At 43.7% G+C, this 25,565-nt stretch overlaps 1 protein-coding gene across 2 annotated transcripts in view; it reads left to right on the top strand.

Moving 5' to 3' along the window:
• Positions 1 to 18,169, top strand: part of LOC143767949 (uncharacterized) — a 133,370-nt gene extending 115,201 nt beyond the window's left edge. Inside the window, exons 2-7 of one of the 2 annotated variants that reach the window (XM_077256503.1) lie at positions 3,647 to 3,793; positions 3,923 to 4,102; positions 4,180 to 4,303; positions 4,387 to 4,484; positions 7,049 to 7,139; positions 13,837 to 18,169. In XM_077256503.1, the coding sequence (XP_077112618.1) occupies positions 3,716 to 3,793; positions 3,923 to 4,102; positions 4,180 to 4,303; positions 4,387 to 4,484; positions 7,049 to 7,139; positions 13,837 to 15,278 (2,013 nt within the window). In that variant the 5' untranslated portion in view covers positions 3,647 to 3,715 and the 3' untranslated portion in view covers positions 15,279 to 18,169. The remainder of the gene's footprint in view (positions 1 to 3,646; positions 3,794 to 3,922; positions 4,103 to 4,179; positions 4,304 to 4,386; positions 4,485 to 7,048; positions 7,140 to 13,836) is intronic. The other variant, XM_077256504.1, reaches the window with a different exon arrangement.
• Positions 18,170 to 25,565: the final 7,396 nt, after the last annotated feature.

Raw genomic sequence — 25,565 nt, 5'->3', positions numbered from 1 at the left:
GACAATTAAATACAGGATCTCAGGCACCATTAGTATCAACAGTAGTCAATGGGAGCTCCACAAAGCTACTCTAACCACTATTAATGTGATGCTTCTAACAATATATAAAAACACAGCTTTGAAGCAAATACTCACAAACGTAGAAGTACAAAAGATTCTCTTTTTATTATAAGTACCATACAGTCATATGAAAAAGTTTGGGCACCCCTACTAATGTTAACCTTTTTTCTTTATAACAATTTGGGTTTTTGCAACAGCTATTTCAGTTTCATATATCTAATAACTGATGGACTTAGTAATATTTCTGGATTGAAATGAGGTTTATTGTACTAACAGAAAATGTGCAATCTGCATTTAAACAAAATTTGACTGGTGCAAAAGTATGGGCACCTCAACATAAAAGTGACATTAATATTTTGTAGATCCTCCTTTTGCAAAAATAACAGCCTCTAGTCGCTTACTGTAGCTTTTAATGAGTTCCTGGATTCTGGATGAAGGTATTTTTGACCATTCCTGTTTACAAAACAATTCCAGTTCAGTTAAGTTTGATGGTCGCCGAGCATGGACAGCCCTCTTCAAATCATCCCACAGATGTTCAATGATATTCAGGTCTGGGGACTGGGCCATTCCAGAACATTGTAATTGTTCCTCTGCATGAATGCCTGAGAAGATTTGGAGCGGTGTTTTGGATCATTGTCTTGTTGAAAGATCCATCCCCTGTGTAACTTCAACTTTGTCACTGATTCATGAACATTATTGTCAAGAATCTGCTGATACTGAGTTGAATCCATGCGACCCTCAACTTTAACAAGATTCCTGGTGCCAGCATTGGCCACACAGCCCCAAAGCATGATGGAACCTCCACCAAATTTTACTGTGGGTAGCAAGTGTTTTTCTTGGAATGCTGTGTTTTTTTTCTCGCCATGCATAACTCCTTTTTGTGTGACCAAACAACTCAATCTTGGTTTCATCAGTCCACAGGACCTTCTTCCAAAATGTAACTGGCTTGTCCAAATGTGCTTTTGCATACCTCAGCCGACTCTGTTTGTGGCGTGCTTGCAGAAACGGCTTCTTTCGCATCACTCTCCCATACAGCTTCTCCTTGTGCAAAGTGCGTTGTATAGTTGACCGATGGACAGTGACACCATCTGCAGCAAGTTGATGCTTCAACTCTCTGGAGGTGGTCTGTGGATTGTCCTTGACTGTTCTCACCATTCTTCTTCTCTGCCTTTCTGATATTTTTCTTGGCCTGCCACTTCTGGGCTGAACAAGAACTGTACCTGTGTTCTTCCATTTCCTTACTATGTTCCTCACAGTGGAATCTGACAGGTTAAATCTCTGAGACAACTTTTTGAATCCTTCCCCTGAACAACTATGTTGAATAATCTTTGTTTTCAGATCATTTGACAGTTGTTTTGAGGAGCCCATGATGCCACTCTTCATAGGAGATTCAAACAGGAGAACAACTTGCAAGTGGCCACTTTAAGTAGCTTTTCTCATGATTGCATACACCTGGCTATGAAGTTCAAAGCTCAATGAGGTTACAAAACCAATTTAGTGCTTCAGGAAGTCAGTAAAAAGTAGTTAGGAGTGTTCAACTCAAGAAAATGATAAGGGTACCCATACTTATGCACCTGTCAAATTTTGTTTAAATGCAGATTGCACATTTTCTGTTAGTACAATAAACCTCATTTCAATCCAGAAATATTACTAAGTCCATCAGTTATTAGATATATGAAACTGAAATAGCTGTTGGAAAAACCCCTATTGTTATAAAGAAAAAAGGTTAACATTAATAGGGGTGCCCAAACTTTTTCATATGACTGTACCTTATAAAATTAGTGCCAATCTAAGCAAAATATCACACATTAGTAAATGCAACCAGAGAAAATTTGAATGAGGTGCAGAGATGCACTCACTGAAGTGTGTGGCACAGTGGAAACAACATGGATCTTAAAACTTGGGGGTACGGGGCATGTTAGAGAAATTGAGGCCGCCCGTGATGAGGAGGACGTGGATGCTCTTAAGACACTACCCAGACACTTCCGATTAAAACATAATTGTAACTCAAAAGAACTACGTGTATGGGGTATTGATTGTGTCCATTTGGGCACTCGTGGAGGAGACTATCTGCGTATTCTAACACAGAAAGAATGCAGATGGATAGTGAATGTGGGCACTATGTCCCCACATGGCCTTAACGAACAACTGAGTTTTTCTTCTTTTCTTTAGACTCGCATCATCTCTGGTTGTAGGATCATTTGTTATTTTTAATTGATTTTAATTGTCTCTATATTTTATATCTTTTTATTTAGTGCTATGTCTTCCAACTTCACATTAATGTCTACTCATCTACAAATTCCTATGGACTATACAACTTTGACCCTTATTCTAGTGTCATCAGCGACAAGAAGCATTTTATGACAAGGACTCTATATGTCACTCCTGTTTTGAGTACTAATTTTGATATATATATACTTTTTTATAATATATATTTATTGTTTTATATACATATTCACACTTAGGCACGCATGTATCATTATACAGAATAATTTTGTGATTTTATAAATGTATTTATTGTAAAATATCTTTCCACATATATGTTGTATATATATATATATATATTTATATATATTTTTTTTACGCATTATAATTGTAATGTTGACTCACTTGTGATATCATATTGCACGTATTGTATTCACTATCCTAACTTTTTTCCTTCACATTATGCACATTTTTTTATATATGGGTCCTATGGATCGTAATATACGGTCATGCTGTGATTCTGGTAAAAGATGGGTTATAAATTCTTTTCTTTTTCTTTTTTTATTTTTTTGACATAGTACCTTTGCCTTTTGGTAACCTCCCCGCCTTTGGGCCATGTTAGTTTGTCGCCTGGTTATCCGGGGTGATGAACGGTATGTTATGGGAACTTGGTTCCCTTCACCAAGATGGCAACTATGACATCTACTGGCCGGAGTGCGCATGCCCGCGATCCACGGTTTATCGCGGCATCACGCCGGCGTCTCTAAGCTGGGGATTGTGGGATAATGACGTCATCGGGGATTTCCCTGCCCAGGACCCTCTGCTGACGCCGGATGTGATGGCATTACGATGCCGTGGGTACTGCGCGCATGCGCCGCTTTGAAATGGCGGGGGAGAATATAAAAACCTGACCGTGGGACATAGAGATCTAGTAGCCCCCCGAGGAAGCCGAGGGCGAAACGCGCGTTGGGGCGCGGGTGTGCGCACGTGGATTATAACATGGGTAAGATGACCGACTGGGAACACTGTTCATGTGGGATAACAGGTAGCTCTTTTGGAGCGAAATGGGCTATCATTATCACTGTATTTATGCAGTGACACTGTGTATTAGGCAAGCACTTTTGGACATGCACTAAGCACCTTATTATTGCCTCTAGCAGTGGGTATTTGCCCCGTACCCCCAAGTTTTAAGATCCATGTTGTTTCCACTGTGCCACACACTTCAGTGAGTGCATCTCTGCACCTCATTCAAATTTTCTCTGGTTGCATTTACTAATGTGTGATATTTTGCTTAGATTGGCACTAATTTTATAATGTATGGTACTTATAATAAAAAGAGGATTTTTATGATGTTACATCGGCTCATCTTCTACTCACTCAGGCCTCTACAATATCGGATCCTCTCAGTGAAGATCTATAGAAGAGAATTTTCCTGATTTACCCATTAAGGATGGATAAGGACAGAGACAAGATGGCGGAGAGGATATTACACCTCACCCTAGAGATCCTCTTCCGGCTTACTGGAGAGGTGAGAGATTCTGATGACGTCACATTACATCATTCTTAACTGTGGGAATAAAACATGGACAGAACTGGAGAGGTGAGGACTTCCGAAATGTCTGTAGTGAGATTTATTAATTTGTCTCTCCATAACCAGGATTACACAGTAGTGAAGAAGACCTCTAGTGAGTGCTGTCAGGACCCTGTGTCTGAGGGATGGGGAAGACCCCTGAGCCCAATCACGGGTCCTCCAGCTCACCCCCTGATACATGAGGACATCAATGACCAGAAGATCCTAGAACTCACCTACAAGATGATTGAGCTGCTAACTGGAGAGGTGACACTACTGGGAATGCTGGGAAATTATTCAGTAAGAAGGGATCTGGGGAATGACGGTATCATTGTATGTGTCAGGTTCTAATAAGGTGTCAGGATGTCGCCATCTATTTCTCCATGGAGGAGTGGGAGTATTTAGAAGGACACAAAGATCTGTACAAGGACGTCATGATGGAGGTTCCCCAGTCCCTCGCATCACCAGGTAATAGACAGGACAAAATACACACGGCCTATAATTATCTGTATGTAAAGAATGAATTCAGTCCCTGTATGTGTTTCCTCCAGATCTATCCAGTAAGAGGACAACACCAGAGAGATGTCCCCGTCCTCTTCTTCCACAGGACTGTAAACAAGAAGATCCCAATGTTCCTCAGGATTATCAGGTAGATGGAGAGAAGGTGTCATGAGATCTCCCTTAGGCTGGTTTCACACGTCCGTTTATGTCCGGTACCGGAAAAACCGGTACCGGAGATATCAGTGTCCGTGTGTGTAATACTTGCGGCACACATGTGGCAACCATGTGCCGCCTCAGTACCACACAGATGGCCGTCGGGGAAGAAGCCCTACTGTAAGCGCTTTTCCTCGGCGGGTGCTGAAGATGGCTCTCATCGTTCTCCCCTGCTCTGCCGGCGATCGGCACGATCAGAAGAGAATGATGAGTTATATTAAAGTCTGAACGATGACAGCCGGTGGGGGCTTTTGGGACTCTTACTCCCATCATCCAAAACTTGCTGCCGCTAATAACAGTGACAGCAAGAGCAGATGATCGGGGTATTCCTCAGCCTCCACTTGCGATATAATGAAATAAATGAATGAAAATCCCGGTGTGGGTTCCCCCCTATTTTCTTGAACCAACCAGGCAAAACTCACAGCTGGGGGCTGCAACCCTCAGCTGTCAGCTTCAGCAAGGTTGGTTATCAAGAATAGAGGGTGTGGAGATCTGAGGTTGTGGGTTATAAAAATCACCTAGGCAGGTTAACGATGCAACTAATTTTTTTATTCCATACATCCATGGTTGTACAACAAATCCAGGTAGATGGCCAACATACAATGTCCTCAGTCCACAAGTTCCCAATCTGAGATCGGTAGTTCCACTGGCTCCATACCAGGCGATGCCCACTGTCTCCCGACTGTTGGTTGGCCCACAGATTTTGCATCTCCAGCTGGTATGGTGTGCAGTCACAGCCTATGTTCCTCCAGAGGATGGCTATCCTGACCGTAGCTCATGGATATCCCTCCAGCTAACATTCTCCAAAGCTCCATAGATCATCCATCCATTCCAGCTTGGATCCTCTTCCATCGAAATCCCTCCAACAACTGCCTGATTCAACCCTATGTCTTTTTCTCCCGCCCCCTTAAACATTTTCCTTTAGCTCACAGAACAAGGCCTATTCCATCAGCTGGGACTGTATGTGAGACCTCCCGTGGTGATGTCTCCCCTGAGTATACTAGTCCCAACCACACAATAGGCCTAGGTTTGGGAGTACAATGGGAGCGAGACCTTCATACAAATGAGGTTGATAGAGTCTGTCCTAAAGGTACCGTCACATTTAGCGACGCTGCAGCGATCTAGACAACGATGCCGATCGCTGCAGCGTCGCTGTGTGGTCGCTGGAGAGCTGTCACACAGACCGCTCTCCAGCGACCAACGATGCCGAAGTCCCCGGGTAACCAGGGTAAACATCGGGTTACTAAGCGCAGGGCCGCGCTTAGTAACGTGATGTTTACCCTGGTTACCAGCGTAAATGTAAAAAAAAAACAAACACTACATACTTACGTTCCGGTGTCTGTCCCCTGGCGCTGTGCTTCTCTGCACTGTAAGCGCCAGCCGGAAAGCACAGCGGTGACGTCACCGCTGTGCTCTGCTTTCCGGCCGGCCGGCGCTTACACAGTGCAGAGAAGCACAGCGCCGGGGGACAGACACCGGAATGTAAGTGTGTAGTGTTTGTTTTTTTTTACATTTACGCTGGTAACCAGGGTAAACATCACGTTACTAAGCGCGGCCCTGCGCTTAGTAACCCGATGTTTACCCTGGTTACCAGTGAAGACATCGCTGAATCGGTGTCACACACGCCGATTCAGCGATGTCTACGGGAGATCCAGCGACGAAATAAAGTTCTGACCTTTCTGCTCTGACCAACGATGGCACAGCAGGATCCTGATCGCTGCTGCCTGTCAAACCCAACGATATCGCTAGCCAGGACGCTGCAACGTCACGGATCGCTAGCGATATCGTTCAGTGTGAAGGTACCTTTAGGTTCACGTAAACTCTAGCCTGCTCGTCTTCCTCTGCTGACTGCCACTGAATAAAAACATTGATTCCTGAGCATGAACTGATGAGCAAGAAAATCACTAAAACAGGAACAAAAGAAAACAAAATGCAGCAGCACAGTCCATATGTTGCGGGTGGCCCCCCGCTCTGGAGCAGGACAGGGTCAGTCTGTACTCGACGAGCCACAAAGCCTCTGGAGTCCTCTCTCCAGGCTAGCTGAACCCAGACTGCCTGTAGAGCTCGGTTATTTCACCCCAAGCCCGTAACTTCTCCATCATGTGATTGATCACATGATCACGACCTCATGCAGGTCCTGGCAGGTCTGCCAGGGGAGATAAAGTGGACCTTCTCCCACCCGCTCTGTGAAGGTCCACATAAAACCAGCCCTGTTTATGCAACTTAACCCTCACAACACGTAGTGTGCTGGAGAAAAATGCTCTGGTTTCACATCACTGACGCCGTTAAGCGCAGTGGCACATATCTCCCCTCTATCACCTTACCAGTGACTGTCACAATGTGTAGACGGCTGTGAAGGTCTTGTGTTCAGTGTTGTTTTATCCCCCAGTATTATATGTTTTATACTTGTGTAATGAGAACGGTGGAGATGGCAGGATTAGAGCTGATCATAGATGTGACTTCTCCATCTGTCTGTGACCTTTACAATATTTGTTTCAGGGTGAAGATCTGACCCATATTAATACTACAGAGACATATGTGAGGGGTGATGAGCGGTGTAAAGAGGAGATTCCTACATGTGACTACCCAGGTGAGTAGTGACCACTAAATGCAGAGAAGTCACAGATTCTTCTCAGTCTCCGGCTGTGGCTGCTTTATCGGTGGTGTAGTCCAACGTATCACAATTGTGTGATCACCATTTTGCCTCTAGACCACAACATTCTCCTCCATCCAAAACTGTCCAAATGGCTTTGGGCATTGAAAGCCCTTTTCTATAGAACGTACAACCTGGAGGATCCAACTACCCCCTGAGATTAGAAGACTCTGACCGTTACCTGCCCAGATCTGTAAACTACAAAGGCAAATGACAGCGTACGTAGAATGTGCTGACAAGTTAGAAAAATATTATGATGAGCCTTTTAGAGAAAATGGAGGGTAATGATGCTGTTGGCTTCCAAAATCCCTGATGTGGGAAGAAGGAAAAAATCAGGGCTTTGAAAAGCTCTGCCAAGTGGTGAGCCATAAAGTTGGGTATCAACTCAAATGAACTTAAAAAAAAAAAAAAAACTTTTCATTTTAATATTCTACCCATTTCCGCTGTGAACCAGCTCCTTCCTCAGGCATATACAAATGATACATTGTGGATGTTTTATATCCTCCAGAACGGCGTCACTGATCCAGTTGCTTAATTCATTAATTAAACCGCGCTATGCTGCAGTTTTTTGTGTTAAAACCTTTCTTCGTATACAAAACTATACAAATAGATGATGTAAAATGCATATTGGATTCACAATAAAATACATATAAAGAACAATGTATGTACATGGAAAATCCTCTGGTTTAAGTGTGGATAGTTTAAAAATCCAATAGGATTCTCTAGTCACAAGTCTTTGGGACGTATTAGACACATGTTCTGATATTTGTTCTAATATAATGAGTCTTAAACTGGTGGGATCTCGTTTATATTCTAAAACAAAATGCCGAAACAGACAGATTACACCTTTCCTAATATTATGTCTCTGGCTGGTCATCCTATTATAGATCACTTGGGTCATTTTTAGATCCCTGATATTGGATGAATCTCCCTTCTCCCCTTCTGTGCTGCTGAATGTGCTCATATGGTCCCTACAAGACCAGGTCCAGTCTTTCTGGCCAAACTTCACTTTTATGATTGACAACATTAAATGTGCAGTGAGGCCAAGTTCCAATTTCTGTACAATAACAACAGAGTTTCCTTTTATCCTGATTTTACAATTTCTTATAAAACTGACTAACTTCAGACAGGATTGTGATAAACTACATAATAAAAAGTACACCTGCGCCATGATATGGCTCTAAGTTGTTAGTGGCTGATGGCTGTAATATACAGTGGGTACGGAAAGTATTCAGACCCCTTTAAATTTTTCACTCTGTTTCATTGCAGCCAGTGGGTAAATTAAAAATAAAGTTATATTTTTTTCAGTAATGTACATTCTGCACCCCATCTTGACTGAAAAAAATAGAAATGTAGTAATTTTTGCAAATTTATTAAAAAGAAAAACTGAAATATCACATGGTCATAAGTATTCAAACACTTTGCTATTAAGTATTGAGTAGAAACACCCTTTTGAGCTAGTACAGCCATGAGTCTTCTTGGGAATGATGCAACAAGTTTTTCACACCTGGATTTGGGGATCCTCTGCCATTCTTCCTTGCAGATCCTCTCCAGTTTGGTCAGGTGGGATGGTGAACGTTGGTGGGCAGCCATTTTCAGGTCTCTCCAGAGATGCTCAATTGGGTCTAGGTCAGGGCTCTGGCTGGGCCAGTCAAGAATGGTCACAGAGTTGTTCTGAAGCCACTACTTTGTTATTTTAGCTGTGAGTCATTGTCTTGTTGGAAGGTGAACCTTCGGCCAAGTCTGAGATCCAAAGCACTCTGGAAGGGGTTTTCATCCAGGAAATCTCTGTACTTGGCCGCATTCATGTTTCCTTCAATAGCAGCCAGTTGCCCTGTCCTTGCAGCTGAAAAACACCCCCATAACATGATGCTGCCACCACCATGTTTCACTGATGGGATTGTATTGGGCAGGTGATGAGGAGTGCCTGTTTTCCTCCACACATATCGCGTAGAATTATCACCAAAAAGGTCTATCTTCATCTCATCAGACCAGAGAATCTTATTTCTCATAGTCTGGGAGTCCTTTATGTGTTTTTTAGTAAACTCTATGTGGGCTTTCATATGTCTTGCACTGAGGAAAGGCTTCCGTCGGGCCACTCTGCCATAAACGCCCGACGGGTGAGGGCTGTAGTGATAGTTGACTTTCTCCCATCTCCCTACTGCATCCCTGGAGCTCAGCCACAGTGATCTTGGTTTTCTTCTTTACTTCTCTCACCAAGGCTCTTCTCCCAGTTTAGCTGGATGACCAGGTCTACGAAGACTTGTGGTGGGCCCAAACCTCTTCCATTTAAGGATTATGGAGGCCACGGTGCTCTTAAGAACCTTGAGTACTGCAGAAATTCTGTTGTAACCTTGGCCAGATCTGTGCCTTGCCACAATTCTGTCTCTCAGCTCCTTGGCCAGTTCCTTTGGCCTCATGATTCTCATTTGGTCTGACATGCACTGTGAGCTGTGAGCTCTTATATAGACAGGTGTGTGCCTTTCCAAATCAAGTCTTATCGGTTTAACCCCTTATTGACATCGGGTGTAATAGTACGCCGATGTCTGACTCCCTCCCTTTGATGTGGGCTACGGCGGTGAGCCCACATCTTTGAACAGCTGGCATGTGTCACAATGGCCATGGGTGGAATCGAGAACCACCCGCGGCTATTAACCAGTTAAATGCTGCTGTCAAACTCTGACAACTGCATTTAAATTTTGCTTCTGTCAATCGTGCCGGAAATAAACACACTGGTGACAACCCGTCACTTGATCGCGGGTCACCGGTGTGTTGGCATGACAATCTGAGGTCTCCTGGAAACTTCTATGGTTGTCAGTGCTGGCTTTCTGTGAGCGCCATCCAGTGGTTGACACTTATTGCAAGTGAATAAATCTGTTATATAGAGGCAACCTGAACATCGCCTCTATGTAGCAGAGCCAATCGAGTTGTGGCAGCTTCTAGTCTCCTATGGAGACTATTGAAGCATGCCGAAAGTTTAATTTAAAAAAAGTTTTAAAAATGTAAAAATATAAAATTTCAACTCATAACCCTTTCACCCCATTCAAAATAAAACAAAAATAAAATCAAACCTACACATATTTGGTATTGTCGCTTTCAGAGTTGCCCGATCTATCAATAAAAAAAAGGATTAGCCTGATCGCTAAACCTCGTAGCGAGAAAAAAATGTCAAAACTCCAGAAATGTTTTTTTGGTCGCCACGACATTGCATTAAAATGCAAAAATGGGCAATCAAAACATCGTATCTACACCAACATGGTATCTTTAAAAACGTCAGCTCAGCGCGCAAAAAATAAGCCAACACCCAACCCGAGATCGCAAAAAATAAGACTCTACGGGTATCAGAAAATGGCATAAATTTTTTTTTTTTTTTAACAAAGTTTGGAATTTTTTTTCACCATTTAGATAAAAAAGAACCTAGACATGTTTGATGTCTATGAACTCGTAATGACCAGGAGAATTATAATGTCAGGTCAGTTTTAGCATTTAGTGAAGGTAGCAAAAAAGCCAAACAAAGAACAAGTATGGGATTGCACTTTTTTTTTTGCAATTTCACCGCACTTGGAGTGTACATTAATGAGAAAAGAATTGAACTTTTTTGAATTTAAGAAATGGCTGCAAAGAAACAAAGTGAAAAATTTAAAGGGTTATGAATACTTCCGGTACCCACTGTAAATTTATTCACGCCTGCAGGAGATGTGTTCGCATGGCTCGAGCCCTGGTTTCATGGATTCACTCCACATCATAAATTACATTTATGTTTTCAATCCTAAATAATTCAGATTGTGCAGTAATCTCTCCTGAAATGGGGGCGCTAATACTTTCTCTACTCTTCTGGTCAGGACTCATAGTAGCTCCAGTAGTCCACCATAAATGAGTGCAACTCCAGTTTAGTGTTGGAGTTCTCCCCTCATACATATGCTGTTGAGGATATAACATATATTTTTTTTTTTTACAAGTTCATAATTTATGATTGTTTGATTGTGGTAGGATTAAGGTACCTTCACACGAAGCGACGCTGCAGCGATAGCGACAACGATGCTGATCGCTGCAGCGTCGCTGTTTGATCGCTGGAGAGCTGTCACACAGACCGCTCTCCAGCGACCAACGATGCCGAGGTCCCCGGGTAACCAGGGTAAACATCGGGTTGCTAAGCGCAGGGCCGCGCTTAGTAACCCGATGTTTACCCTGGTTACCAGCGTAATAGTAAAAAAAACAAACAGCACATACTTACATGCGTCCCCCAGCGTCTGCTTCCTGACACTGACTGAGCTCCGGCCCTAACAGCAGAGCGGTGACGTCACCGCTGTGCTTTCACTTTCACTTTAGGTGCCGGCGCTCAGTAAGTGTCAGGAAGCAGACGCTGGGGGACGCATGTAAGTATGTGCTGTTTGTTTTTTTACTTTTACGCTGGTAACCAGGGTAAACATCGGGTTACTAAGCGCGGCCCTGCGCTTGGTAACCCGATGTTTACCCTGGTTACCAGTGTAAAACATCGCTGGGTATCGTTGCTTTTGCTTTCAAACACAACGATACACAGCGATCGGACGACCAAATAAAGTTCTGGACTTTATTCAGCGACCAGCGACATCACAGCAGGATCCTGATCGCTGCTGCGTGTCAAACGAAACGATATCGCTAGCGAGGACGCTGCAACGTCACGGATCGCTAGCGATGTCGTTTCGTGTGAAGGTACCTTTAGCCTGTCTCACTTACCTGAGTCTGTAACTCCCTGGGAGTGTTTTAAAAAAAGGTTTCAATTACCAAATGCCTGAGATATAAATTTAAGACACCTCAGCTCTGCACTATTATAAAAAGTTCTATTTAAATGTCTAATATTTCTTCTTGACATTCATCTGACAGAAAATATTGCTCCTTACGATAGTTTATATTGCTTAGAGCCACCGAGTCCCATACTCCAATTACTCCAGAGAAGTTTCACCACTACTCATTTTTTTTTTCCTGAGGATCATTGTTCAGCTTGATCATTTCAGTAGATGTGTAATTGTCTATAGTCACAGTTTTGCCCATCATCTTTTAACTTCTTTAACCTCTACATGGATTTGGACTTACACAGAGACCCCTAGGCTTGAAGCCCAGTGTTACCTACTGTTCTGTGGAATAAGGTGGGAAGAAGAATAGACAGATAACCATGTCAGAACCACGAGGCCAGAGAAAATACTAACTCGGGAGACATAAGAGTAGTCAGTAAACAGGCCAAGGTCACAACAGGAAACAAATACACAAGCCGGGAGCTGAGCACAGAGGACTGAACTAGAGGAGATCAAGGCTGTATCTGGCAGATTCCGGCAATATGCTTCAAGCTTTAGTAAGGTGTGGTGCTTTCAAAGTCCAAATCTGATTGCCCAAGGTGTTCGCAATCTCAGGCGGACATATTGCATATGCTTTGGCATTGTCCCAGATTGTCCTCCTATTGGATTGTAGTGTTGTACTGCATTGGAGTGGTGTATGGGTACGTTATTCCTAGGGATCCGTTAATGTGTATGTTAGGATATGTGGAGGAAATATTATCTGACAATACGACTAAAATTGTAATTGCAAGATTATTTATTGCAAGGAAACTGATTGCAAAATATTGGATTAGAGAGGAGCCTCCGGCCAGACGCAAAAATATTTACACTATGACAAACAAGCTGGATTTCTTCCATAAATTATAGCGGCCGTGGTTGGATAGGATTAATTTATGTTATACCAGTATATAGTATTATAGAGTACAACTTATGGTAAACTGGAACTCTGTTTGATATTGTCAACTATGGACGAATTATTGTTTGCTCCTGATATGGTCTCCATGGGGGGGTTAATTTACTGTAAAACATAAAATTAGTATGAACATGTGATCTGTTGTAAATCTTGTTACGGTTAATAAAAATGTATCTGATTAAAAAAGATTTGGTGCATTCCGATTGGCTAAAACAGGAAGCAGATTACTGCAGCTGAAAGCACACATACCCATACGGCCAGACTGGATGGTACTACAGATGTCAGGCACCCTAATCTTAGTGGCTGGGCAGAGCCTGCACCGCCAAGAGCTTCTGGTTCCAACCCCACCTCTGTTACCAGCATCGCCTGCAGAATGAGTAAGCCGCGTCTGGTGTCCGAAGCAGACATTGCAGGAGCAGATACCAGAGGAGATGGGGCACACCATTTGCAGAATCCCTAATATGATAAAATTGCAAAAAACCACAGCGGATGAAATCCTAATAAAGTGACTCCATTTTGTAAATTATAACCCTCAATGAATTAATCTATAGGAATAGTGACTACTTTGACTGCACTGGCAGTTTCCATATATTAGCACGCGCAGTGGATATTGGAAAGTGAAAATTGCAAATATCCCAAGTTATTACCCAACACATCGTGCCCAGATTGTGCTCCAGTAGATACACATGCCGTAAAGTAAGTGGTTTCTTCTCACTATAATAATGCCAAAAACATGGATGCTTAATGTGATTGAGCGCTGTCTAGTAAATTGTAAACTATCATTGTCTTGGTGAATAATTCAATAATTTTGCATAACTTGCTATTTTTAGAGACCATTTAAGTAGAAATGTTAAGTATAGAATTCAAGGATATTTTATTCTAAAATAATACTTAGTTTTATTCTTGGCAGATGACCATACCAGGAGATCAACAGGACAGCTGACATCTTCAATGTTTAAATCAGATGGTCTTGAGATCCCACAGGATACAATTGAAGTAAATGCCATTACTCAAGATATACCATCATCCCTTCACAGCAAAGATCTGTCATCTGATCCTTTGGAACAGGTCCTGTCTTCTGATTCATTACCGACTGCTAAGGAAAATCAGAGTCACAAATCAACTATACAAAAACGAACCGCTCCTAAAGCAATGAAGACATTTTCATTTTCAGAATATGGAAATAGGACTTTTCTAGGGGAAAACTTTCTTAAACAACAAAACCATCACAAAACAGACAGTAGATTTTCTTGTTCCAAGTGTGGGAGATGTTTTACCAAGAAATCATATCTTCTTAGTCACCAGAGAATTCACACAGGGGAGAAGCCTTTTTCATGTTCAGAATGTGGAAAATGTTTTATTCGGAAAGAGCATCTTGTTACCCACCAAAGAACTCACACAGGAGAGAAGCCTTTTTCCTGTTCAGAATGTGGAAAATGTTTTCTAGATAAATCAGTTCTTGTCAGACATAATAGAACTCACACAGGGGAGAAGAATTTTTCCTGTTCAGAATGTGGGAAATGTTTTAACCAGAAAGCGAGTCTTGTTAGCCACCAGAAAACCCACACAGGGGAGAAGCCTTTTTCCTGTTCTGAATGTGGGAAATGTTTTGCACATAAATCAAATCTTGTCAAACATCATAGATCACACACAGGGGAGAAGCCTTTTTCCTGTTCAGTATGTGGGAAATGTTTTGCAGATAAAAATGTTCTTATCACACATCACAGATCTCACACAGGGGAAAAGCCTTTTTCCTGTTCAGAATGTGGGAAATGTTTTAACCACAAAGGGCATCTTATTACCCACAGAAGATCTCACACAGGGGATAAGCCTTTTTCCTGTTCAGAATGTGGGAAATGTTTTAACCAAAAAGTGTGTCTTGTTAGCCACCAGAAAACCCACACAGGGGAGAAGCCTTTTTCCTGTTCAGAATGTGGGAAATGTTTTAACCAAAAGGCAAATCTTGTTAACCACCAGAAAACCCACACAGGGGAGAAGCCTTTTTCCTGTTCAGAATGTGGGAAATGTTTTAAACGCAAAACGGATCTTGCTAGCCACCAGAAAATCCACACAGGGGAGAAACCTTATTCATGTTCAGAATGTGATAAATGTTTTTACAGGAAAGCGCATCTTGTTAGCCACCAAAGAACTCACACAGTAGAGAAGCCTTTTTCCTGTTCAGAATGTGGGAAATGTTTTCTACATAAATCAGCTCTTGTCAGACATCATAGATCACACACAGGGAAGAAGCCTTTTTCCTGTTCAGAATGTGGGAAATGTTTTAACCACAAAGCGAATTTTGTTAGCCACCAGAAAAGCCACATAGGGGAGAAGCCATTTTCATGTTCATAATGTGGAAGAATGTTTTGTGAAGAAACCATCTCTTTCTAGCCACCAAAGAATTCACACAGGGGAGAAGCTTTATGTTCTTAATTGTTTTTACATAGTCACATACAAGTGCTTCTCACTAAATTAGTATATCATCAAAAAGTTAATTTATTTCAGTTCTTCAATGCAAAACGTATTATTTAGAGCCATTAGAGAGATCTATCTCGTGTTTATTTCTGTTGATGACTATATCTACAGCCAATGAAAACCCAAAAGTCATTATATCAGTAAATTAGAATAAAAACACCTGCAATGGCTTCCTAAGCATTTAAAAAAGGTCCCTTAGTCTGTTACAGTAGGCTCCACAATCATGAGGAAGACTGCTGACTGGACAGATGTCTAGAAGGCAGTCATTGACACACTCCAGAAGGAGGGTAAGCCACAAAAGGTCATTGCTAAAGTAGCTGGCTGTTCAGAGTGCTGTATCCAAGCATATTAATGGAAGGTTGAGTGGAAGGAAAAAATGTGCTAGAAGCAACCAGGATAACCGCAGCCTTGAAAGTATTGTTAAGAAAAGGCCATTAAAAAATTTGGGGGAGATTCACAAGGAGTGGACTGTTGCTGCAGTCATTGCTTCAAGAACCACCACACACAGACGTATCATGGACATGGATTACAAGTGTCGCATTCCTTGTATGAAGCCACTCGTGGCCAATAGACTACGTCAAAATCGTCTAACCTGGGCTAAGGTGAAAAAGAACCGGACTGAAGCTCAGTGGTCCAAGTGTTGTTTTCAGATGAAAGTAAATTTTGCATTTCATATGGAAATTGAGGTCCCAGGTGTAGAGGCCACAATCCAAGCTGTTTGAGGTCTAGTGTGAAGTTTCCACAATCAGTGATGGTTTGGGGACCTATGTCATCTGCTCCTGTAGGTCCACTGTGTTTTATCAAGCCCACAGTCAGCACAGCCATCTACCAGGAAATTTTAGAGCACTTCATGCTTCCCTCTGCCAACAAGCTTTTTGGAGATGGAAATGTAATTCTCCAGCAGGACTTGGCACCTGTCCACACTGTCACAAGTACGAATACCTGGTTTAAAAACATTATCACTGTGTTTAATTGGCCAGCAAACTCAACCTGAGCTTAACCCCATAGAGAATATATGGGGTATTGTCAAGAGTAAGATGAGACACCAGACCCAATAATGCAGACGAGCTGAAGGCTGCAAATTAACATGGGCTTCCATAACACCTCAGCAGTGCATTAGGCCATTAGGCCTCCATGCCAGTCCACATTGATGCAGTAATTGATGCAAAAAGAGCCTCGACCAGGTATTGAGTGCATTTTCTGAATATCCATTTTTGTAGGCCAACATTTTGGATTTTAAAATCATTTTTCAAGCTGGTGTTATAAAGCATTCTAATTTACTGAGATAATGACTTTTGGCTTTTTATTGGCTGTAAGTCATAATCATCAACATTAACAGAAATAAACACTTGAGATAGTTCACTCTGTAATGACTATATAATTAGTGATGAAAGAGCATCCTCGGTACTCGCCCAAGCATCGCAGTGCTCGTGATACTCGGTGAGTGCCGAGCATTTCTGGGTTTATTCGGCGGGAGCTCTCGTCCCCACCCTGCATGTTTGGCACTCCAAAGAGCGCTAATCACCATGCAGGTATTGTCTGCCACGCACTGTAATGCCGCAGCCATGTTGGTTGTCGCATTACAGTGATTGGCTGCGGAGCTTCATCACGTCTATATTAGTGATGGGCGAGCACTACAATGCTTGGGTGCTCATTGCTCGGGTCAAGCAAATTGGAATGCTAGGTTGCTCGACCCGAGCAATGACCCTAATGTAAGTCTGTGGGAAAACCGAGCATTCTTGCCGCGACTTTCCCCCCCCCCCGGGGGTCCATTTGAGGTCTAAAAACGTCTTAAATGGATGGGAACAGTGCTCAAATGACATGGGAACATCATGGGGAATACCCCTGGAAGCATTTTTGACTCCCAGGTCACAGCTGTGAACAATGCTGTCAGAGTCTTACACCACTTTTACAGGCGCACAATAAAACATACAAAAAGGAAACCAAAATGGATTTTCCTGGGAAATTTGTTAAGGAACATCCTTTTGATTAGTATGTAAGGCAAAATAACCCAAAACAAAAATTTTCCTCCACCACTTGGGCTATGTCCACACGTATCGTTTATGATGCGTTTTTCAACTTTAGCATTGCTTTCAACCAAAACAAATGCATTCACTGGGAAATGTAATTTTAACATTTTACAACCTTATTTGGCGATGTGGTGTCTGACACATCATCAGACACATCCTGTTTCATTTATGAAGGAGGGACTCTGAAAGTCACGCAGTCTATTTTTATAGGGCCATCAGTCGGCCCTCACTATTCTTAGAAATCCATGAGCTGGCTATGCTTGTTGTTCCCATTATTAAACAGTGGGTCCCTTATACTGTTATTCCAGGAGTGGCAGGGCTGCCCAAAGTTTGGACACAACCCATTGCATAGACGTAATGGATGACCACATACAACCAAAGTTTCCATTATTCATTTGGTACTCCCATACTGTTTGCTTAAGCATTGAATGCAATGCCTGCCCTGCCCCAAAGTTACATGCACCCCAATAAGCTTTTGAACCGACGTTTTGAATGGCCACATGAAAACAAAGTTCCCATTATTAGTCATTTGGTACTCCCATAAAGTTTGCCCATGAAGTGAATGCAAGGCCTGTTCCAAATTTGCATGCACCCCAATCCCCCTTGGAATAAATGTGGACTATGGCCTTTGAAAAATGTTTTCCTATACTTGTAATGCCTATGCAGTAAGTGTATGGGCTAACAAACATTTTCCCCTGGGGGGGGGGGAGTACACATCAACATGCTGCCAGCGTTTTCAGATGGGAAGTTTTTTAATAAATCCGCAACAAGAGCCTTCTGGTACTGCACCATTTTAGTAGATCTGTCAACCTCTGGAAGAAAAGATTGAAAGTTCTCCTTGTAGCGAGGGTCTAGAAGTGTCACTAACCAGTAATGACTGTCACCCAAAATTTTGAGAATACGAATGTCATGGGAAAGGCAGCTCAACATAAAGTCAGCCATGCGTGCCAGACTGCTAACAGGCAAGACTTCCGTGTCCTCACCAAGAGGATGACTGACCATGCTCTCCTCCCTGCCCTCAGGCCATCCACGCTGAACAGACTGTCTGACAGTTGTGCTTGTAGTACTGTCTATAGCTCATGAAAGTAGCTCCTGTTCTTCCTCCTCCTCTTCTTCGTCATTGTCAACCAATCCACATTTGGGATGACATGACGCTGGGCTGTGTGTAATCACCCTGTATCATTCCTTGCTCCATCTCATCGTGCTCCACCTGCAATGCATCCTCTTTCATTGTGAGCAGAGAGATTTCCAGAAAGAGAAGCGGGATGGTGACGCTAATTGAGGCGTCATTGCCGCTCACCATCTTGGTGGATTCATCAAAGTTTTGTAGGATGATACATATGTCTGACATCCATATCCACTCCTGAGGTCTTATGTGTGGAGTCTGAACTGAATATCGACAGCCTTGTTGATGCTGGTAGTCAGCAACTGCCCTCTTCTGCTCACAAATCCTTTCCAAAATATGCAGTGTAAAGTTCCGAGGCGTGGGGACATCGCACACCAGTCGGTGATCCGGAAGCTGCAAACACTACTGAAGCATGGCAAGGGCACACAGGCTGCCTATTTTCACAAGCAGATAAGGCAGCTCCGGGTAGCTTTTCAGAAAGCATTGAACAATGAGGATAAGCACATGGGCCAGGCATGGTATGTGTGTGAGCTCGCCTCAGAGCCGCCACCAGGTTCTGGCCATTGTCACACACGACCATGCCTGGCTGTAGGTTCAGAGGTGTCCACTACAGATCTGCCTGGTCTTTCAGAGCAGTCCACAACTCTTCAGCATTGTGCGGTTTGTCACCTAAGCATATTGGCTTCAGCACAGCCTGCTGCTGCTTTGCCGAGGCAGAGCTACAGTGCTTCTAGCTTGTGACTGATGTGGTCATTTCAGAGATGGAGGCTGAAAAGGAAGAGTTGCAGGAGCTGTAAACTGTGGGGGCAACCTTGATTGACATAGGGCCCGCAATCCTTGGCGTCGTGAGGACATGTTCCATCCCAATGTCCAACTGGGTCCCGGCTTCCACTATGTTATCCCAGTGTGCCATCAGCGAGATGTACCATCCCTGCCCACAAGCACTTGTTCACGTGTCCGTGGTTATGTGGACCTTTCCAGTAACAGCATTGTTGAGGTCACGGCTGATGTTGTGGAAGATGTGCTTGTGTAATGCTGGGGCGGCACACCGGGAGAAATAGTGGCGGCTGGGGACCGAGTACCTTGGGACGGATGCTGCCATAAGGTTGCGGAAAGCTTCTGTTTCCATGAGCCTAAGAGGCAACATTTCGAGCACAAGCAGATGAGAACTGTGTGAACTTAGTACTGTTACCTGTGGGGTGTTGGCTGCGTATTTACACTTGCATTCTAAGGACTGGGGTATGTTCAACTGAATGCTGCACTGAGACAAGGAAGTGCTTGGTGATGGTGCTAATTGTGAGGCATCTTTGCAGGCACCATGGACAGGGGATTGGCTTCCACGCACAGCAGCGGGAGAAGCAGTGGTGTCACCAGCATACACTGTTCCTGACCCTGAGGTTTGACCCACAAAGTCGCGGGCTTTGCTGCCATGTGCCTGATCATGCTGGTGGTGGTCAGGCTGGTAGTTTTGCCACCCCTGCTGATGCGGGCATGGCAGGTGGTGCAAATGGCGTTTTCGGGGTTATCGCCAGAGTCTTTTAAAAACAACCAGATTCGAGAAGACCTAACAGACCTGGTGCCGCCCAACTCATCACACTCGGGTCCGGAATCACCAGTGTAGGGAGATTGCTGCAGCAATAGGGACAGAATAGGTGGGGTATTAGTGTGGGTATAGCATTGTTGAGTCCACAAATCCAGCTAAATCAACAGTCCTTCAAAGGACTAATTACAGGGTATATAGATGTCAGTGATAGGTAGGCAGGCAGTCTATGTGGCATACTTTATTGCATACAACAAGATGGTCCATTCCATTACGGTCTGCTGCTGCCTAATACAGATATTGACCGTATATACATAGCCTCAGGTACCAGTAGCAAGGAGTAATTTGTTTTTGCATCTTAATCCTGATTATTTTATTTAAAAGCAATCCAGAGCACACCTTTTATTTTTTTTTTCTCAATTTGCTTGTTTGAACTGGAGAACACAGCCAGATCATTTCCATAGTACAGCGTTAGAATCCAGCTATTTTAAACGGGTTTAGCCGTAACACCGATCACATCTGAGTGTGCATAAAATTCTGCCACTTTTGTGGTAGTGTAAAATTTTTGGGGAGTGACTTATACAAGTTCTTGACACCAGTTTAATAAAAAAAATTAACCTACAGGGGAGATATTTTACACTGTGTTTTGTCCACCACACGGATCGCCTATCGTGCTAAAAATTGTGGTATGTCAGGCCTCCATTGAATTTTTTTTTGTGTCTTAGCCTAGTTATTGACACTTTGCTGCCAAAAAAACAGGCCAGATATTTTAAAGTGGGATATCTGTGTCACAGGCGTCACATATCATTGCGCTCAAAATAGTGCCATTTCAGCCCTCCATTTACATTTTTTTTTGGCTGTGTCTTAACCTAGTTAGGCCGGCCTCACACTAGCGAGTTTTACGGACGTAAGAGAGCAGAAATTACGTCCGTAAAACTCGCAAAATAAACGGCACAATTATTCTCAATGGGGCTGCTCCTATTAGCCGTATATTACGGTTCAGTATTATACGGCTTTCTACGGCCGTACAAAATCGCAGCATGCTGCGTTTGTCAGCGTATTGCGCAAAAAAATCGCTAATGAAAGTCTATGGGGGCGAGAAAATTACGGATTCCACACGGACCAGCAGTGTGACTTGCGAGAAATACGCATCGCTGTTAGTGAAAAGTCGGTAATTCAATTGCCGGCTTTTCATTTCTCCTGCACAAACCCGACATGATATGAGACATGGTTTACATACAGTAAACCATCTCATATCCCCTTTTTTTTTGCATATTCCACACTACTAATGTTAGTAGTGTGTGTGTGCAAAATTTCTGCGCTGTAGCTGCTGAAATAAAGGGTTAAAAGTAGTTTAATGAAATAAACACAGCGGTTGTTGTAATAATTTATTGTTCTCTCAATCCATCAGGAACACCCTCGCTTGGAAAAATAATAAACGCACAAGATACATACCTTCTGGTGAACCGTCTCGTCCCACGAAGTAATCCATCTGAAGGGGTTAACTAATATTACAGGCAGGAGCCCTGCTAAATGCAGCTGTGCTCCATGCCTGTAATCCCGGGGTGCTGAAAGGAAAGCAGGATCTGTACTTACATTGAGTCGCGGTGAGGCGCCCTCTGGTGGATGTTCTCATGAACTGCAGCCTGGGAACTTTTTCCCACGCTCCAGGTCATATGAGGACATCCACCAGGGGGCGCATCACCGCGACTGAAGGAAATGTAGGTCAATGACCTACATTTCATTCATTCGCCGGGGATTACAGGCACGGAGCACAGCTGCATTTGCAGGGCTCGTGCCTGTAATATTAGTTAACCCCTTCAGATGGATTACATCGTGGGACGAGACGGTTCACCAGAAGGTATGTATCTTGTGCGTTTATTATTTTTCCAAGCGAGGGTGTTCCTGATGGATTGAGAGATCAATAAATTATTAAAACAACCGCTGTGTTTATTTCATTAAACTACTTTTAAATCATGTGTGTGTGTGTGTTTTTTAACCCTTTCCAACAATTGGATTAATAATGGATAGGTGTCATAATTGACGCCTCTCCATTATTAATCTGGCTTAATGTCACCTTCCAATAGCAAGGTGGCATTAACCCTTCATTACCCCATATCCCACCGCTACAGGGAGTGGGAAGAGAGTGGCCAAGTGCCAGAATAGGCGCATCTTCCAGATGTGCCTTTTCTGGGGTGGCTGGGGGCAGATGTTTTTAGCCACGGGGGGGCCAATAACCATGGACCCTCTCCTGGCTATTAATATCTGCCGTCAGTCACTGGCTTTACCATTCTGGCGGAGAAAATTGCGCGGGAGCCCACGCCAATTTTTTCCGCCATTTAACCCTTTATTTTACCAGCTACAGTGCTGAAATTTTGCACACACACACTACTAACATTAGTAGTGTGGAATATGCAAAAAAAAAGGGGATATGAGATGGTTTACTGTATGTAAACCATGTCTCATATCCTGTCGGGTTTGTGCAGGAGAAATGAAAAGCCGGCAATTGAATTACCGGCTGTTCACAGATATCGCGCTGAATGAAATCTAAATACAGAATATATATATATGTGTCTCAATGACATATATATATATATATATACTGTATATATGTTTTCCCGAACATTTGAGCACATAAATCCATTAGATGTCGGTTTTGCAAGCCTGCGCGAAAATCTCGCAGTACGGATGCCATACGGATTACATACGGAGGATGCCATGCGCAAAATACGCTGACACACCCTGACTACGGATCAATATTTTGGGAACATTTCTCCGTATTACGGCCGTAGTACGGACGTATAATACGTGGCGTATTGTCTTACGCCAAGTGTGAGGCCGGCCTTTTTGACATCAGTTTGCCTAAAAAAGGTGTTACCTACAGTCCAGATATTTTAAACTGTGGTTTTCCCGCACACGGATCACATATAAGTTTGCTCCAAAGTCAGGCATTTGTGGTTAAAGTATAAAATATTGCAGTCCATTTAAAATGGGCAAGGCACGTGCCAAGGGACAGGGAATTAGACGTAATGGTGATGGTGCATGCAGAGGCCGAGGACGTGGGCAAGGTGAAAAACAAACACCCTCATCTTCTCTCTTGACCTTCCTGTCACAATTAATTGGGGACCGCAGCAGCACACCACTATTGAACCCAGGGCAGCTTCAAAAGGTTGTTGGTTGGATAGCAGATAATGCTTTCAGTCACTTTGCCACCACCACCACCCTGTCTTCCAAACGGTCAAGTCTGAGAAGCCATGAGTCTGGACTGCATATTCCTCACCCTGATCGTCCTTCTTCCCACCATGCCATGCGGAGACAATTGATCATACACTTGGACACTCCAAAGAGCTGTTTGCTTTTCCATTTATAGCACCAAAAATGAAAAAGGAAAAAAACACTTCCGCACTGCTGTTATAAGTTAGACCCTTGAGTCTCCCTATGTTATTGCCAATTGCCACTTTAGCCTGAAATATGGAACAAATTTACCGGGGTGCTGCTGTATAATAGTCCATAAATGATATCCAAAAAAGAAAAAAGATGAAGCGCACTCACTGGTAGTAAATCCAAGTCTTTATTCCAAGTCTTTATTCGGACATAACTTAATGTGCTGCAGGGAGGGTGGTGAACACTCGGACGACAGCTGTTTCGTGCTTAATGCACTACAACAGGTCCTATATATAGGACCTACAACAGGTCCTATATATAGGACCTGTTGAAGTGCATTAAGCACGAAACAGCTGTCGTCCGTGTGTTCACCACCCTCCCTGCAGCACATTAAGTTATGTCCGAATAAAGACTTGGATTTACTACCGGTGAGTGCGCTTCATCTTTTTTCTTTTTCCATTTATAGATTTGGGCCTCTTGCCCAGTCCACTTGAAGCGGGGCAAGATGAGATCGGATGTAGCGATGGTCAAATATTTGAGCAGCCACGGTCACGCAAAGGTGACGGTGAGAACATGTCACAAGAGGTGGAAGATGATGAGACAATTTCTAGAAAGTCAGGAGGAGGACCAGGGTGTGGTAGTTGATGAGGTGGTGGAAGATCTAGTAACTGATCCAACCTGGCAAGAGGATATGCAAAGCGAGGACAGCAGCACACAGGGGGAGGGAGGCGTAGCACCACAACAGACAAGAAGAAGCAGGGTGGTGGCCGCAAAAAGAAGGCGGGCAACCGTTCCCCATAACACCAACACAACGGAAGTCGCCAGTCCAACTGTTAGATCTTCTCGAGTCTGGTTGTTTTTTTAAAGACTCTGCCAATAACCCCCAAAACGCCATTTGCACCACCTGCAATGCAAGCATAAGCAGGGGTAGCAAAACTACCAGCCTGACCACCACCAGCATGATCCGGCACATGGCAGCAAAGCAGCCGACTTTGTGGGCCGAACCCCATCGTCCAGGAACAGTGTCTGCTGGTGACACCACTACTTCTGCTGGTGCGCGTTAAAGCCAATCCCCTGTCCATGGTGCCTGCGAAGATGCATCCTACCCAGCACATAGTCAAGTAGTACCATCATCAAGCATGCCCATGTCCTTGTCCCAGCGCAGCATTCAGTTGTCCATACCTCAGTCCTTGGAACGCAAGCAGAAATACGTTGCCAACGCCACACTACTAAATTCACACATTTCTTGTCTGGTTCCACTCAAAATGATGCCTTTTAGGCTCGTGTAGACAGAAGATTTACGCAACCTGATGGCAGCAGCCATCCCACGGTACTCAGTCCCCAGCCACCACTATTTCTCCCAGTGTTCCGTACCCACATTACACAAGCACGTGTCCGACAACATTAGCTGTGCCTTCAACAATGCTGTTACTGGGAACTGGACAAGTGCTTCTGGGCAGGGACGGTACATCTCCCTTACGGCACACTAGGTTAACATACTGGAAGCTGGGATCCATTCGGACCTGGGGATGGAACACATCCTCCTGACGCCAAGGATTGCGGGCCCTATGTCAATTAGGGTTGCCCCCACAATCTACAGCTCCTGCACCTCCTCTTCAACCTCCATCTCCGAAATTACCACACCAGTCACAAGCTGGACGCACTGCCTCAGGCAAGCAGCAACAGGCTGTGCTGAAACTAATATGCTTAGGTGACAAACCGCACAATGCTGAAGAGTTGTGAACAGCTCTGAAAGACCAGGCAGATCTGTGGTTAACACCGCTGAACCTACAGCCAAGCATGGTCGTGTGTGACAATGGCCAGAACCTGGTTGCGGCTCTGTGGCAAGGCGAGCTCACACACATACCATGCCAGGCCCATGTGCTTAACCCTGTTGTTCAACGGTTTCTCAAAAGCTATATGGAGCAGCTGGATATGCTTATGAAAGTACGCCACAGGTGTGCACATTTTAGAAAATCAGTTATAGCTTCCGCCGCCCTTGCCGTGCTTCAGCAGCATTTGCAGCTTCCAGCTCAATGACTGTTGTGGGATGTCCCCACGTGTTGGAACTCTATACTGCAGAT

This window comes from Ranitomeya variabilis, chromosome 4 (assembly GCF_051348905.1).
Source record: "Ranitomeya variabilis isolate aRanVar5 chromosome 4, aRanVar5.hap1, whole genome shotgun sequence".
NCBI lineage: Eukaryota > Metazoa > Chordata > Amphibia > Anura > Dendrobatidae > Ranitomeya > Ranitomeya variabilis.
This window is presented reverse-complemented; position numbering and strand designations above follow the sequence as displayed.